Genomic DNA, 16,521 nt, shown 5'->3' with positions numbered 1-16,521 from the left:
CTAGGCGAAAGGCTCTTAGAAGGAGAGGAGCTTTTCTCCCTAGACGAATTCTTGGCAGGAGAACAGAGTCTCTGCCCAACGAGTGCTCTGTTAGGAGAAGAACTAGTCTCCACTTGCTGGAGCTTAGCAGGAGTAGGGCGCCTGCTACCCTCCTTGGTTCTGAGAGGATCCTGGAGCTTCTCAGGGTCCTGGCGCCAGCCAGGAAAGGCGTTTGCGTCCTTGAAAGAATGCCTGACAGGAGTAGGGCGCCTACTGAGTTCAGGGCTCATGTCCGTATCTTGGCGCCTGCCAGGAGAGGCGCTTGCGTCCTTGAAAGTGCGCCTACTGAGTTCAGGGTTCATGTCCGTATCTTGGCGCCTGCCAGGAGAGGCGCTTGCGTCCCAGTTGGGGCGCTTGGGAGGCGACATGCGCCTGTAAGGAGAAAGGCGGTTGCCTTGATCTCGGCACCAGCCAGAGGAGGCGCTTGCGTCCGTAAGAGGGAGCCTGGAAGGGGAGATGCACCTGCCAAGATCCTGGCGCCTGCTTGGAGAGGCACTTGAGTCCCTTTTAGGGCGCTGGAAGGCCTACTATTCCCTCTATTCCTACTAGGATTGGGGAGCCTCTCAGGCTCTAGGCGCTTGCAAGGAGATGAGCGTCCGTCCCTTGTAGAGCGCCTGGAAGGAGAACGGGGTCTGCTACTTCCAGAGAAGATATGTTGCTCCTGGCGCCCGCAAGGAGAGGAGCTCGCGTCCCTCACAGGCAGTCTGGAAGAATCAAAACGCTCACGGGGAGCATGGGAAATGTCTTTATCCAGGAGGCTCTCAGGCTCCTGGCACCTGTCAGGAGAGGCGCTTGTGCCCCGCGACACACTCCTAGAAGGTCGCTTAGATGAGGAGAGGTGCTTGCAAACAGAAGAGGGCCTGACAGAAGACGTACGTCCTTGACGAGAGGCAGCATAAGAACTCGAAGGCTTTGCTGGGGAAGAGTTCCTTTCAGTAGAAGGGCGTTTGCCTGAGCCAGAGCGAAGGCTAGAAGCCGATCTCTTAACAGAGCTCTTGATCGGAAGGGAGACATCCTTCTTTTGAGATGTGCCCTTCGAAAGCGAGCCTACCAGAGCGGACAACTGCTCTTGGAGGCCAACCAGGAACTTCTTCGTCGTCGAACTAACTCTTTCCGGAGAGGAGTCGGATCTTAGAGCTCTCTTCTTCTGTGAAGGAGAATACTCCGGGAAGGGCTCAGGGCTGGAGTCCAAAGCGTCTCCTCCAGGAGGCTTCCAGGCTCTCTTGAGAGGGCGAGACTTGGACAAGGAACTCCACCCTCATCTAGGCGAGGACGAATCGGAGTCCGAAAAGCACTTCCGTAGGATGCTTTTACTGTAGCTATCCATGGCAGCCTGGGAAGAGTCTACAGGTTCTGCTGAAGGGACGCCTGACCTTTGGGGATACTCTACATCCTCCTTGTGGCTGTCGACATTCCTCCTCCCCTGGTCTTGGGAGTTTGGAAGCGGTCTAGGCCTAGGGGCAATGCGGAGTCGGTCAGACGCCCCCTCCACTGCACAGGGGACACTGTACACATCACTGTCCTTACCTTTCTCCTTCATTGCTTGTAGCTGCGATTGCAAGCTACGGATCGAGGCTTTAATTGCAGCCATCTCTGAAGACAAATCCACGGGTTCACTGCGGGGGGAAGGGGCTGAAACCATACTAGAGGCAGGAGAATTTACATAAGAGTTAGGAGCTACTTCCTGATCAATTGAGCAGGATCTACTAGAGCTTCTGATGGAAGCCTTCCTGACTCTATCTTTCTCCAACTTTCTGATATATGCAGCCAAATTCTTCCATTCTATTTCAGTCAGACTTTCACACTCTACACAGGTGTTAAGCTACTGAACAAACATTCCCCCCGACATATTACACAAACAGTGTGAGGGTCTACCGAAGCTTTCGGTAGCCTCACCTTACATTCCTCTTTCACAAACACCCTAAACACAGGTGTCACGTCAGACATTCTTAAGAAAAATCCAAATCAATATCCAAAAAACGGTCCACAAAAAGCGTATGCCAAAGCTAAAGATCAAATACGTCACCAAAGGTCAACCAGAAAATCCTCAGCAAGCGAGAAAGAATTTCAATGCAGGAGGAACCAACAACAATGTTGTCGGAACTGGCGACAGAGAAAATCTTATTAGAAAACGGGAATGGTTCCTAGTCCCACCACCCAGCGACGGGAGTGGGCTGATCACCTGACCTACCTGTCGCGTGTGCCGCGAGTTTTGAATTCTGTTGGGACGTCGGAGACTATAGCTAAGTATATATCTGCTGGGGAAGTTGCATGTACAAAATTATAATTTCACAAATGAGCAAAAAATTTTTTATTTCCCAATCTAACTTAACGACTAAATATGATACTCTACAAAGAGGTTCGCATACTGAATTAAAAGACACTATGGGCAGGATTTTGATAAGTGAAAACCGACATTAACCAACCTCAACAATTTATGGCGCTTATGGCACCGATATCCGGTTCATGGTGCCAATAACCAGTAAATGGCACCTCTGTCAGGTCTGTTGTGGCCCCATAACTCTAATATCAGTGCATTATGTTGCAAATAACTAGAACTCAGCATGTTATGGCACCATAAATCGCTGATTTTATGGCGTTAGACATGTGACATAAAACCGGATCGCCATTAACTGAGTCTACCGATAACCGAGATGTTTATTTACCAAACACCAAAAAATTCTGGAAACTAATTCTTCACCCTCGAACTTGAAATGATATTACTGGAGTATCATAATTTCTGGGGCGCAATTTACCTTTTTCTCTGGTTTCTTTGCAGATCCTTTGATTTTCTTTTTTTCTTGTTCACTGTCATCTGCTGCTGCTGCCTCTGAGACTGGCGGCTTACCTAGAAAAACACAGAATATAATTGGAAACAAACAAACTTCCTAAAATATTTCAAGTGATAATGCTTAGGGAATAAACACTAAATATTACATAATTATAAAACACAGAGGAACCCCATTGCATCAGTAAGTCACTGACTGAAAGGCAAAAGATATAAAAGTAACAGTAAACTTACTATATGAATGAAAGAGAAGAAATGAATAGCTTAACAATTACTGTGACCCTGTTAATTCTTGGAAACAGGGCAGCACAAATGGCTTTCAAGAACAAGCACAGTAAGACTTTACTCCTTTATGAAGATTTTGTGACTGGGTCCACTTCACATGGAGTACATACAGTAAAACCCCATTTTTCGTGGAAGATGCGTACCAACAACCCTCCCCACAAAAAGCAGGTAAAGTTTGTGAATATGTACTTGAAACCTTTCTAAAAGTGCTTACAACTGCCTATTTTAAAAGTTCAAACACCACAAAACCCTCTAAAAATGCTTAAATATGACAATTTGTCGAAAATTGCATTTTTTCCTAACCTATACAAACCTGAGGTCCTTTAACAATAGGAAGTAGCTAGCAGCAGCTGGAACGGTCGTAAGCTTCGAACAAGGGGAGAACCGGTGGGAGTTAACTGCTTGTCCGATCGTCGCGCGCCGCGCGACTGGGAGGTAAACAAATCACTTTTGCTTTTGGCCCATGCAAAATACGCAGAGTGAGGGGTGGCATGAGGAGGGACTATATGTAAAGGACCTCAGGTTTGTATGTTAGGAAAAATGCAATTTTCGACAAATTGTCATTTGTTCCGATAACGTAATAAAAACCCCGGCCTCCGGGCCTTTAACAATAGGAAGACCTCACTTCTTGGTGGGGAGGAATCTGAGTCTTTTGATGAACAGACTGGTGTTCGTCCATCCCTGGAATGCCTCCCTGGTCGTAAGAGCGAGGGAGGGATCCAAGCCTCTGTCCGATTGATCGGTGTGCACCCGCAGGATCAATGTCAGACCTCTGGGCCGAGTACTAAGAGACGAGGCAAGCGTATCTCTTTGTACCAGCATTGTAAGAACTTTTTCCTTTTATCATGAGCAAATGTAAAGTAATGGGTTTGTCTCATGTAGGCATCCATTTTCTCCCCTTGTTGGAGAAAGTGGTGGATATACACTCCTATCTCTAGTTAAAGAGATAGGATGGAGCTCGTTGAATAGCTTACCTGCATCTGACTCCCTTCCAGCAAGGTAACGACCGTATCCCTCTGCCCACAGGTAGAGGTAGAGAAAGATGGTGAAGAGAAGCCAGTCACTCTCTCATTCGCACATTCGATTCTCCCAGTCATACCAGGATCGATGCTGTTCTGCCTGCTCGGGTGCTGGGTAAGCTTACACAAAAACATGTTGAGCAGCCACCACAGGTCCCCAAGGAAAAAGTATCCAAGGACTTTGTGGGCAATATCCCGAAGGTAGGAAGGACGTGAAGGTGGTCTGGTTGGCCAGACACCTGCCTTCAGGACCTGCGCCACGGAGAAGTTCTTACGGAACGCTAAGGAGGGTCCGATACCTCTGACTTCGTGGGCTCTCGGTCGGAGCGTACGGATGTCGTCGCTACCATCAGCCTCGTACGCTCTCCTGATCACCTCACGCAGCCAGTAAAGAAAGCGTGTTCTTGGAGACTTCTTTCTTGGTAACCCCAGTGCTAACGAAGAGGCGTCGACACTCAGGCCTGAGATGTCGAGTTCTCTTCAGATAGCGCCGTAGCGCCCTCACAGGACAAAGCAGCATCTCATCCGCATCGTTATCGGTGAAGTCCAGAAGGGAGGGGATCGTTAAAGACTCGAACCTGTCGTCAGGGATCGACGGATTCTGAGTCTTAGCTACGAAGTTCGGGACGAAATCCGGAGCGGTCAACCGATTCCCCAGCCCTCTGGGGTATGTTTGAACATCAAAATAAGAAATGGCCTATGTAGTTCCCCTACTCTTTCTTTCGCCGGATGCCAGGGCCAGCAAAAGAAGAAGAGGGTCTTGAGAGTCAGATCCCTGTCTGACGACTCTCGGAGTGGGCTCGAAGGGTCTTCGAGTCAAACTCCTAAGTACGAGAGTCACATCCCACGCGCAGGGGGCCTGAGTTCCCTGGGTGGGCAAGACCTTTCGAAGCTCCTCATTAGCAAGGAGATCTCGAACGAATTCGAGATGTCCAGTCCCCCTCAGTTTTAGGACTAGAGCCAGGGCGGCTCTATATCCTTTAACTGTGGGTACTGAGAGGAGCTTCTCTCGGCGAAGAACACACGAGGAAATCCGCTACTGCTGAGAGTGGCTCTGAGAGGAGACGACCCTGTCTACGACACCAACCACAAGAAGACGGCCCACTTCCCTGGTACACAGCTGCAGAGGACTGTCGGACGTGTCCAGCCATCTCTGTTGCTGCGCTACGAGAAAAGCCTCTCGTTCGCAAGAGATGGTGGATAACAGCCAGCCGTGAAGTTGAAGGGACTGGACTGCTTGTTGGTACCGTTCTACGTGTCTGGGCTAGAAGGTTGTGCCAGGTGGGTAGCTCTCTCGGTGCGTCCGCAAGAAGAGCCAGCAGGTCCGGATACCAAACGGCTTGCGGCCGTTTTGGGAGCCACCAGGATCATTCTGAGATTGGGAGTGACCAGCGCTCGACTGATCACTTTCCGAATCAGACAGAAGGGAGGAAAGGCGTAAGCGAAGAGGTTGTCCCAGGGTGTTGGAGAGCGTCCTCTGCAGCTGCCCATGGGTCCGGCACAGCTGAGAAGAAAACCTGAAGTTTTCTGTTGTGCCGGGTGGCGAACAGGTCTACGACCGGTCGCCCCCACAGGTTGAAGAGCCTTTCCGCTACGTCTTGGTGTAGAGACCATTCGGTCCCTATCACCTGATCCAGACGGCTGAGCTTGTCTGCTACTACATTCCTCTTGCCTGGAATGTAGCGTGCTGAACGCACTATCGAGTGAGCCGTGGCCCACTCGTGCACCTGCACCGTCAACTGATGGAGCGGAAGAGACACTAGCCCCCCTGCTTGTTGACATATGCCACTACTGTGGTGTTGTCGCACATCAACACCACTGAGTGTCCACCAAGCGGTCCTGAAACTCTTGGAGAGCGTAGAACGCCGCCTTGAGTTCCAGGACATTGATGTAAGGTGCTTTTTTCGTGATGGTCCCACACACCTGCAGTCAGCAACTCCTCCAGGTGTGCGCCCCATCCCTCGGTCGATGCGTCTGAGAACAGAAGCATCTCCAGGGGGGGGAGTGCGTATGGGCACTCCTCTTAAGAGGTTTCTTGTCGTCGAGCCACCAGGCTAGGTCCTGCCTCACCTTGTCCGTGATAGCCACGGGAAGGTAAGGAGGGTCCTTGGCCTGAGACCAACTCTCCCTTAGCCTCCACTGGAGAGACCGCAGGTGAAGACGCCCGTGAGGGACTAACTTCTCGAGTGACGACAGATGGCCGATCACGACGACTTGCCATTGCTGTGCTGGCCTGTTCCTGCCGAGACAGGAACCGGCCGGCTTGCCTCCCTGAATTTGCTGATCCGCAAGTCTGCGGGAAAGACTTGCCCTGCTACCGTGTCTATCAGCATACCCAGGTACTTCATCTTCTGCTTGGGTTCGAGATCGGACTTCTCGTAGTTTATCACGATCCCCAGATCGCGACAAAACTTGAGGAGTCGATCTCTGTCCTGTAGCAACTGCGAGCGGGAAGCTCGCCAGGACTAGCCAATCGTCGAGATACCTCAGAAGACGTATCCCGTTCGAATGGGCCCAAGCCGACACCAGAGTGAACACTCTCGTGAACACCTGTGGGGCGGTTTGAGAGACCGAAACAAAGTGCCCTGAATTGGTACAACCGTCCCGTGAAGATGAAGCGGAGGTACTTTCTGGAGGACTGATGGATGGGTATTTGAAAATACGCGTCCTTCAAGTCCACTGAAAGCATGAAATCGTTCCCCCTGATCGAGTCGAGCACTGAGCGTGCCGACTCCATCGTGAACCGCGTCGTGCGAACGAAGCGGTTCAGGGGAGAGAGGTCTATCACCCGGACGCCAGCCCCCCGATGCCTTCCTTCTCACTAGAGAGGCGGCTGTAAAAGCCCGGTGACTGGTCCTCCACGATTTCTACAGCTCGTTTCGAAGAGCGTTGTCCTTTGCTGATCCCCGGACATAGGTCTGTAGATGGACCGGATTGGAGATGAGGGGGGGGGCCGAGACTCGAAGGGTAGTAGATATCCCTCCCGAAGGACGTCTACTATCCAGTTTTCTCTCGGCGCCGTAAGCGCTGCCAAGTCGTCCAATGGCTCGCCAGGCACCCCCCCACTTCCGCAGCAGGTGAGGGGGAACGCCGTCCCTAGCGTTTCCCACCTCGTTTTCGACTTCTTTTTCCAGCACCCCCCTCCCTACGGGGAAAGGAGGGCTGGGAGGAGGGCTGGTTGCGGCCTCTCTAGCAGAAGTTGAAAACTACAGGAGTCTTCACACGGGGTTTGGACGGTGCAAACCGTCTTCGCCGCCGTGGAAGTGCTAGCCAAGCTCTTTGGTTTGGCCGCAGTCGCTCGAGATTGCCCAGTAACCTTCGAGACTGCCTGGTGAACTAACAGCGGTCACTCTCGTCAGTGCGCCCGCCTTTCCACCGCAGCGTCCACCATCTCTCCAGGAAAGAGAGCTGGGGAACTCCTAAGAGGTCCATTTCGAAGCCCGAGTGCCGCCTACGCCCGGCCCCTTGGTCACTCGGGTAAGGACTGCGTCCCTACGTCGAAGAACCAAGTTGGCCCACAGGTTAGCAGTCTGATGGGCGAGGTAAGAGATTGCTCTTCCTCCAGACTGGCACAGTCTCCTAAAAGAAGCGTCGTCTTCGAGAGCAGAGCTCCCAGAGCCGGCCGCTACTTTGGATATTGTGAGGGACCACAAAATCCAACCAGGAAACTGCCTGGAATGCTGCCATAGCGGTAGATTCCAGGGCAAGTGGCCTCCTGCTGCGAGAAACCATAGGTTTCTCCGACAGGAGCTGCTGCAGGGACACACCTGTAGTCAGCCTCTCTAACTCCGGGTTAACCTGTTTCGGCAGTATCGGGTCTTCCGAAGGCACGTAGAATCGCCTCTGCCGCTGTAGAGGAGGAGGAAGCAGCTTAGAAGACCGTCCGGACTTTAAGCGAGTCCTCCCTCCTGATACGAGATTCTCCACCTGATCCAGGACCGAGTCTGCAAGCTCAGACCGCGGTAACCCCACCATCATTTTGGGTTCCCTCTTGGGACCCCAAAATGATTCGAGCCGGGACGTGGGCTCTGCCGGTGGTAGCGGCGATCCTTCCGCGAGGTCATTATGCAGACGCATCAGCTTAATGACCTCCGCAAAGTTCCTCTGTATCTCGGGAGTTACAGCGTCTTGTGGGAGTGGGACTGTCCAGTCCCTCCAGCAAGAGCATATCCCGCGATACTCCTCCTTCAGAAGGAGGAACAGCGACAGACCCCTGACGGTCGCCTCCAACTACTTGCGCGTACGTTCTGGTCGGTCCTAAAACCGTGCCTGAGCCGTTACGGCGTCATAGCTGGGTCACGAGCGGCGCACCTCTCGTGATCGCTCCTCGGTACCTCGCTCCTCCCGGTATAGCCCGAGGAGGTTGAAGGTACGGGAGAGGCAGACCTGACGCTCCCGCCCTCGCTCGCTGGCAGTACCAGCGTGCGTGGAGGGCTGCTGCTGATCGTCAACCCGCGGTGACGGTCGAGCAGCAGGCTAGCCTTGCGCGCGCCCTGGGGCGATTGGCTCGGCTGAGAACGTCGAGGCCGATCTCTAGCGTCAGGCGAGCTGCCGCTGGTCACCGTCTCCGCCACCCGGTCCCCATCGGGTGAGCGGCGGACGGGTGCCTGCTAGGCTCTCTGTCGCGTCGAGACCGGCCAGCGTCCTCTCGGCGCGTCAAACCGCTGGTACCAGCCGTGGCTGGTACCGGCGGCTGTGGGGACTCCTTCCTCACCTCAGCCCGTGGCCGGTCAGCGACCGTCACGTCAGCCCGAGCAGCCAGTTGATCGCTGCGAGAGCGTCCACTGGCCTGGCGAGAGTCGTGTGCACGACTCTCAGTGCCAGTTCTTCTGCTCCGCGCCGCTGTCTTGACGGCGAGCGAGCTCGGGCGTCAAACTTTGGCTGGACGGTCTTCTTTGGAAGAGCGTCACTCGGTGCTTCTCGCGAACGAGAAGCGGCCGAGACGGAACCTGGTTTAGCGGCAGAACCGCTAGCACCAGGTGAGGACGCACCAGCCGAGGCTGGTGCACCTCTGGTCCCCGTCGACTTCTTCTTTGCAGAAGAAGCGACGGGCCCCGTTCCCGAGGGAACAGGAGGACCAGCAGAAGAGCTCCCCAGCTCGCCTGAGCGAGCCGGGCCCTTAGAAGATCCCGAAGGAGTCTTCTTAGGGGGGGAGAGGAACCTTCTTCTTCTTCGGCTGTTTAGGCCTTAGAAGTCGAAGGGGAAGGAGAAGGCAGCAGACGACGAAGAAGACGACGAAGACGACGACGACACTTCTTCCTCTTCTTCTTCTTCTTCGCCAGCTCCGCAGAACAGAACGTCAGGTCTCCATCCAGGAGGGAGCCGGGGGCAGTTGCCGAAGCAACAGGGCCCGACTGCACCTGTCCGGAAGACCTGAGACTGTGACAGCACCACCAACAGCAGGAACAACAGGAACAGGTCCGGGAACGGCAGGAACGGCAGGAACATCTGAAATGAATGAGGCAGCAGCCTGATCTGAAAAGGAATGAGCGGCTGGACAGCAACAGGTACGGCAGGCACGGCAGGTTACCACAGGAGAGCCAGGCGTCCTGTCGCAGCTACCGTCTCCTCGGCACTGGCGGCAGGTCCAGGGGAGTACTCTTTGGGCAGCGGAAGTCCGGGGTCGGCAATACAAAAAAACAGGTGGTGGTGGCACCGTCCTCTTTGGCACGGCAGTAATGGGTTTTGTATAGCAGCCGTGGGTGTCACTGACATATATGTGGCGTATACACCAGATGCGGTGGCATCTCATATGCTGGTGTCGTTACTGTGGTTGTAGTAGTGGTCACCGCACCATGAGTGACCACTGCCGACCCCGCCAACCGCTGAATCAACCCTTGGATGCTCGGCACTCCCTGCAGTCCCAGCGACTCCCACACCTGTCCCAGGTCGTCCTTCGCTGATGGCACACCTGCGGAAGCAACAGTCGGGTTAGTCAGAGGGTTTCCTCACGCCTGGGGGGGAGAAGAACCCCCCCCAGAGCGGACGGAAGACCCCGAGTACAACTGGACGTCCGGGTAGCGGGCGCCCTCATCCACACGACGGATGAGAGAGGAGAAGGAAGGCTCCGCTACCCCCCCCGCAGGGGAAGGCGCGAAACGTGGGGGCTGGCCGGGGGGCAGGAAAGAGGACGAAGTGTCCGTTACCAAAGGAGTCACTGGACTTTCCGATGACTTCTTGGGTGGCCTAAGTCTCTTCCTGCCCTCGTACAGCACCCACTGCGCCTCGGACCAATTCATACATATTACACAGGGCTCGTTGCGGGAGCACTCTCGCCCCCGACAACGAGTACAAACCTCGTGAGGATCTACATTGACAAACGATCTAAATCCCCCCACATCTACGCCCTCCAGCCCGGGACACACTTCTACGGCGACCGGAGGGCGTGGTGATATCTCCATTTCTTCTTCACTCATTGCAAAGATCAATAAAAGAAATGCACAAGTACTTACAATCACTCTGATTTATACAGAAAGAGAGGGCAAATACTCAACTCAAAGCAAACGACAAAGCGGGCAGAGCGATGACGAGCACGTCCTTCCCACACACGGCCGAAAGCAAAAGTGGTTTGTTTACCTCCCAGTCGCGCGGCGCGCGACGATCGGACAAGCAGTTAACTACCGTTCTCCCCTTGTTCGAAGCTTACGACCGTTCCAGCTGCCGCTAGCTACTTCCTATTGTTAAAGGACCGAGGGTTTGTATTACGTATCGGAACAACTGAGTATTTTCATAGATTTATCACAAAATATGCATTTAGTCATGAAAATCATTAAATATATAGTAATCAGTGAATATTTCTCTATGAAAAATACTGAGAATAGGCAAATTTTCAGCAAAAGAAAGTGTATGTACACTGCGTAGAAAAATCTGTACATTTAACAATTTATGAATACAGGCGGTCCTCACTCGCTGGCGACATCAGTTAACGAGGATCCAGTTTTATGGCGCTTATCTAACAATGACGTTAAGCAGATTATTGGTACTATTATCGCCGATTTTCAGTTAGCAGCAATGGCCGGGAATGGAACCCTCGTCGTTAAACATTGCTCCAATACAGGCAAATTAACCCTTTAAGAGTTTAATACGTAGACAGTACATACATAATGCTTCAATTTCATCTGCGGCATTTAGTACGTAAATATACGGAGAGCTGAGGTTTTGACACTGGCATCAAGTACAAATATTCACAAATCTTTTTCTCATCATGGATACGTATAAGTATTGCTGTAATACTGACCTAATAGGTGAGAAGTGGCACATCTGATTAGAACAAAAACTGGAATGGTGAATATGATATTGTAATGATACAATTAAGTTTGTTCATACTTACCTGGCAGATATATATATAGCTGATAATTCCGACGACCGACAGAATTTAAAACTTACGACACACGTAGTGGGAGTCAGGTGGTTAGTACCCATTCCCGCCGTCTGGGAGGCGGGTATCAGGAACCATTCCCATTTTCTATTCATCATTTTTATTCCACTGTCTCCTGAGGGGGGAGGTGGGCGGGTAATTATTATATACTTATATCTGCCAGGTAAAGTTATGAACAAACTTAATTGTATCATTACAATATCATTTTGTTCATGAAACTTACCTGTCATATATATATAGCTGAATCCCACCTTTGGTGGTGGGAGAGACAGAATAGAGGATTTAGGAAACACAATTATGCAGAATATTTGATATCTTGGTTCCTTACCTGTTAGCATAGCTGGCTTCGTGATTACTGCCACGTAAGTCTGCTTGTGCTACTAGAGTTGCCAGCAAGGTAGAGACCTATGTAGCTGGTGCACTCCAGATGATCTGTCAACAGGGGCGAGACCACGACGTGACTAGACCATGGACCATACTAATGAGGGCAACGAGACAAAAAATACAACCACCTGGCTTAGTTTACCAAAGGTATCCCACTTAACTAAGCTAATGGAAGGGAGACCCGCCCCAGGCGGTCACCCCACAACCATAAAACACAAGTTAAAAACCCCCCCTAATCCCTAAAGGATAGGATGAGTGTTACCTCCTGCCCCCAAAACAGTGTCTGCAGCAATGTATGGTCCGAGGGAGAAGCAATTTTCGTATGTCACTTTCACCTCCCGCAGGTAGTGTGAAGCGAACACCGAATTGCTTCTCCAAAATGTGGCATTCAAAATATCTTTGAGTGCCATATTTTTGTGAAAAGCTACCGAAGTAGCAATAGCTCTCACCTCGTGAGCTTTCACTTTCAGAAGCTTCAAATCACTATCACTGCACTTATCATGAGCTTCTTTAATCGTACTTCTGATGAAGAACGCCAGTGCGTTCTTCGACAAAGGAAGATCAGGCTTCCTCACTGAACACCACAAATTGTCAGACGAACCTCTGCAAGCTTTAGTTCTCTGCAGATAGAACTTTAGAGCCCTGACAGGACACAGGAATCTCTCACGTTCATTTCCCACTATTTCTGACAACCCTTTGATTTCAAAGGTCCTCGGCCACGGGTTGGAAGGATTCTCGTTCTTTGCTAAGAACGAAAAACAGGGACTTTAAGAACATCGCATTATTGTCCGAAAACCCAATCTGCTTGCTAATGGCCTGGATTTCGCTAACCCTCTTCGCCGTCGCCAGAGCGGTTAGGAAGATAGTTTTCTTCGTCAGATTCCTCAGAGAAACTGAATGAAGCGGTTCGAACTGACTTGCCATAAAAAACTTGAGCACCACATCCAAGTTCCACGAGGGTACTTTAGGCTGTATGACCTTCTTAGTCTCGAAAGTTCTAATGAGATCATGAAGGTGTTTATTATTAGTCAAATCGAGTCCTCTGTGCCTGAAGACTACAGAAAGCACGCTCCTGTAGCCTTTAATAGTTGGAACAGCTAACTTCACTTCTCTCTCAGATAAAGAAGGAAGTCAGCTATCTGGCTCAACAGAGGTTGTGGTGGAGGAAATGCCCTTCTTCCTGCACCAGGATCTGAAGACAGCCCACTTCGATTGGTACAGAGCGATTGAGGAGGGCCTCCTTGCGGTGGCAATCGCCTTCGCCACACGTCTTGAAAAACCCCTCGCTCTGGCCAACTTCTTGATAGTCTGAACGCAGTCTGACTCAGAGCGGGGAGGTTTTTGTGGTACCTCTCGAAGTGGGGCTGTCTGAGTAGATCTTTCCTTAAGGGCAGAGTCCTCGGAAAGTCTACCAAGAAGGACATCACCTCTGTGAACCAGTCGGCTGCTGGCCAGAAGGGGGCGATGAGTCATCCTCGCTCCTTCCGATGCCGCGAACTTCCTCATCACTTCCCCGAGGATCTTGAGCGGGGGAAAAGCGTATATGTCTAGACCCGACCAACTCCAAAGTAGGGCGTCTACTGCGACTGCTCCCGGGTCCAGAACTGGGGAGCAATACAGCTGAAGTCTTTTCGTCCTGGATGTTGCGAAGACATCCACCTGCGGACAACCCCACAGGTTCCACAGCGACTGGCAAACCTCCTGGTGAAGGGTCCACTCTGTCGGCAAAAGCTGTCCTCGTCGACTGAGAAGGTCCGCTCGAACATTCTGTACTCCCGACACGAACCTTGTCAGGATAGTGACGTCTTGCGCTTTCGCCATAAAAGGAGTTCCTTTGCGATGGCAAAACAGAGAAGGCGAGTGAGTTCCCGCTTGATTTCTTAGGTATGCCAGTGCTGTGGTGTTGTCCGAGTTGATCTGAATGACTTTGCCGGATATTTCCTCCTGGAAGAACCTGAGCGCCAGGTAAATCGCTGATAGCTCTTTCAGATTGATGTGCCAGGACACCTGTTCCCCTCTCCAGGTGCCTGACACTTCTTTCCCTCCTAGTGTTGCTCCCCGCCCGTGGACGACGCGTCGGAAAACAACACTAGGTCGGGGTTCCGAAGTTTGAGAGAGCCCTTCTGCGAGCTTCCGTGGATCTGACCACCAACTTAGGTGATCCTTCACCTCTCTCGTTAAACACAAGATCGTCTCCAGATCTTGTTTGTTCTTCCAATTGTTGGCTAGGAAGAATTGAAGAGGTCTGAGGTGCAACCTTCCCATAGAAACAAACTTCTCCAGTGAGGAAATGGTCCCCAGCAGACTCATCCATTCCCTCACCGAGCATGTTTCCTTCCCCAGAAAGGTCGCCACTTTTTCCAAGCATTGAAGTCGTCGCCCCTGGGACGGAAAAGCCCGAAAAGCCACTGAGTCCATCTGAATCCCCAGATAGGCTAAGGATTGAGAAGGAGTCAAAATGTGACTTTTCGAGGTTTAACCAGAAGCCCCAGGGACTTCGCTAACGACATGGTCCGTGTGCAGGTCCTCCAGACACCGTCTTGCGATGAAGCTCGAATAAGCCAGTCGTCTAGGTAGAGAGAGATCCTTATATTCTCCAGATGAAGCAGCCTTGCCACGTTCTTCATCAGAATGGTGAAAACCATCGGCGCTGTGGTCAGACCGAAGCAAAGTGCCCTGAATTAGAATACCTTCCCCTTCAGGACAAATCGCAAGTATTTCCTTGATTGGGGATGGATGGGGACGTGAAAATACGCGTCTTGGAGGTCTAGTGAGACCATCCAATCCCCCGGTCTCAAAGCTGACAGCACAGATTGAGGCGTCTCCATCTTGAATTTTTTCTTTGTGACGAAGAGGTTTAGGCTGCTGACATCGAGGACGGGTCGCCACCCCCCCGATTGTTTCGGCACTAGGAACAGACGGTTGTAAAAGCCTGGAGATTCCAGGTCGAAGACCTGTTCCACCGCTTGCTTCTTGATCATTTGTTCTAGCAGATCGAAAAGCACTTTTTGTTTCTCTCCTCGAAACGGGAGACAAATCCTTTGGTGTTGAGGATAGCGGGGGTGACTTCAAGAACGGAATCCTGTATCCCTTCCTCACAATATCTAGCGACCAAGGTCGGCATCTCTCTCTTCCCAGGCTTTCGCGAACAGAAGAAGCCTGGCTCCTACCGGCGTCTGAAGGACTTCCAAATCACTTCCTACTCTTTGACGGAGCAGGGGTGGGGTTTTCCCTCTGGAAGAGCCTCTTCCTCTCGAAAGGCTGTTTTCGAGGAAGATCCAGTACGAAAGGGCTTCGGTTTCTTGGTAAAAGAAACGCCAGAAGAGGAAGCAGCTGCTGGTCTTCTAGAAGACTGAGCCAGAAGATCTTGCGTTGCCTTCTCCTGAAGGCTCGATGCTATGTCCTTAACCATAGTCTGGGGGAAAAGATGGTCTGAAAACAGAGCGAAGAGCAAGTCCGCCTTTTGCGCTGGAGAGACGGATTTGGCTGTGAAGTTACAGAAGAGTGCTCTCTTCTTGAGAATCCCCGAGCTAAAGTGAGTAGCCAACTCCTCAGAACCATCCCTGACGGCCTTGTCCATACAAGAAAGTACACTGGACAGCTCCCCCAGACTAATGGTATCAGAACTCCTTGACCTGGCCTCCAAAACTCCAAGACACCAGTCGAGAAAGTTGAAGACCTCTAGAGTCCTGAAGAGGCCTTTTAGATGGAAGTCGAACTCGTTATGGGTCCAAGTGACTTTTGATGAAGACAGAAGGGCTCTTCTGGAAGCGTCCACGATGCTCCCAAAATCACCCTGAGCAGAGGCTGGTAGTTTAACACCTACGTCCTCTCCCGTCTCGTACCACATGCCTCCTTTTTTACCGCAGAGTCTTGATGGCGGTAAAGCCAAAGAGGACTTTCCTGATGCTTTCCTCTTCTCCATCCAATCATGGATTTTCCGGAACGCTTGCTTCGTGGAAAGCGACTTCTTCATTTTAACGAACCCCGATGCCTTCGATGCTTTAAAATGACAATTTGTCCAAAATTGCATTTTTCCTAACTATACAAACCTGAGGTCCTTTTACAATAGGAAGGTACTAGCTATTGTAAAAGGACCGAAGGTTTGTATGCCGTGTCGGAACAAACAAACTTCTCACCTCCTCTAGAGAGCTGCTGGGAAGCAGAACGAACTCTAGAGGGAGACTCGAACGAAGAGAGAGGCGAGCGAGGAGAAAGAGAAGGTCTTGACTTCTTCACAGGAAGCTTCTCGTCCTTTCTACGACGCGGAAGAGACTCTCTAGAAGCAAGAGCGTCCTGAAGTTGTTGCTGCAGTGACTGAAGCATCCTCTTGGTTGGCGAATCTTCCTGCTCTGGGGAGGGACTGATCCTGTGAGCAAGAGAGCGGCGAGGGGACGCCTCCCTCCTCCTCCCAGGCACGGCCTCCTCCCGAGCTCTAGAGCGACTGTATCGCTCGCACGAATTACCTGAATCCAGGTCCGAAGACTCTCTACGCCTTTTCTGCGGCGGAAAAGCAGCGAACGCACTGTCAGGAGAAGATCGCAGTTCAGGAGAACTAGGACGTGAAGCGTCACCAACACGCGCCGTCCTTTTCAGCGGACGGGAAGCACCGTGAGAACTCCACCCTT

At 51.7% G+C, this 16,521-nt stretch overlaps 1 protein-coding gene across 1 annotated transcript in view; it reads right to left on the bottom strand.

Moving 5' to 3' along the window:
• LOC135224064 (ribosome biogenesis protein WDR12 homolog) overlaps nt 1-16,521 on the bottom strand; it is a 70,485-nt gene that overhangs the window by 19,803 nt on the left and 34,161 nt on the right. The window contains exon 6 of the mRNA XM_064262977.1: nt 2,796-2,887. Coding sequence (XP_064119047.1) covers nt 2,796-2,887 — 92 coding nt within the window. The remainder of the gene's footprint in view (nt 1-2,795; nt 2,888-16,521) is intronic.

The sequence above is a fragment of the Macrobrachium nipponense genome, chromosome 10 (assembly GCF_015104395.2).
Source record: "Macrobrachium nipponense isolate FS-2020 chromosome 10, ASM1510439v2, whole genome shotgun sequence".
In the NCBI taxonomy this organism is placed as follows: domain Eukaryota; kingdom Metazoa; phylum Arthropoda; class Malacostraca; order Decapoda; family Palaemonidae; genus Macrobrachium; species Macrobrachium nipponense.
The sequence above is the reverse complement of the archived record's forward strand: the minus strand, read 5'-3'. Positions and strand labels throughout refer to the sequence as shown.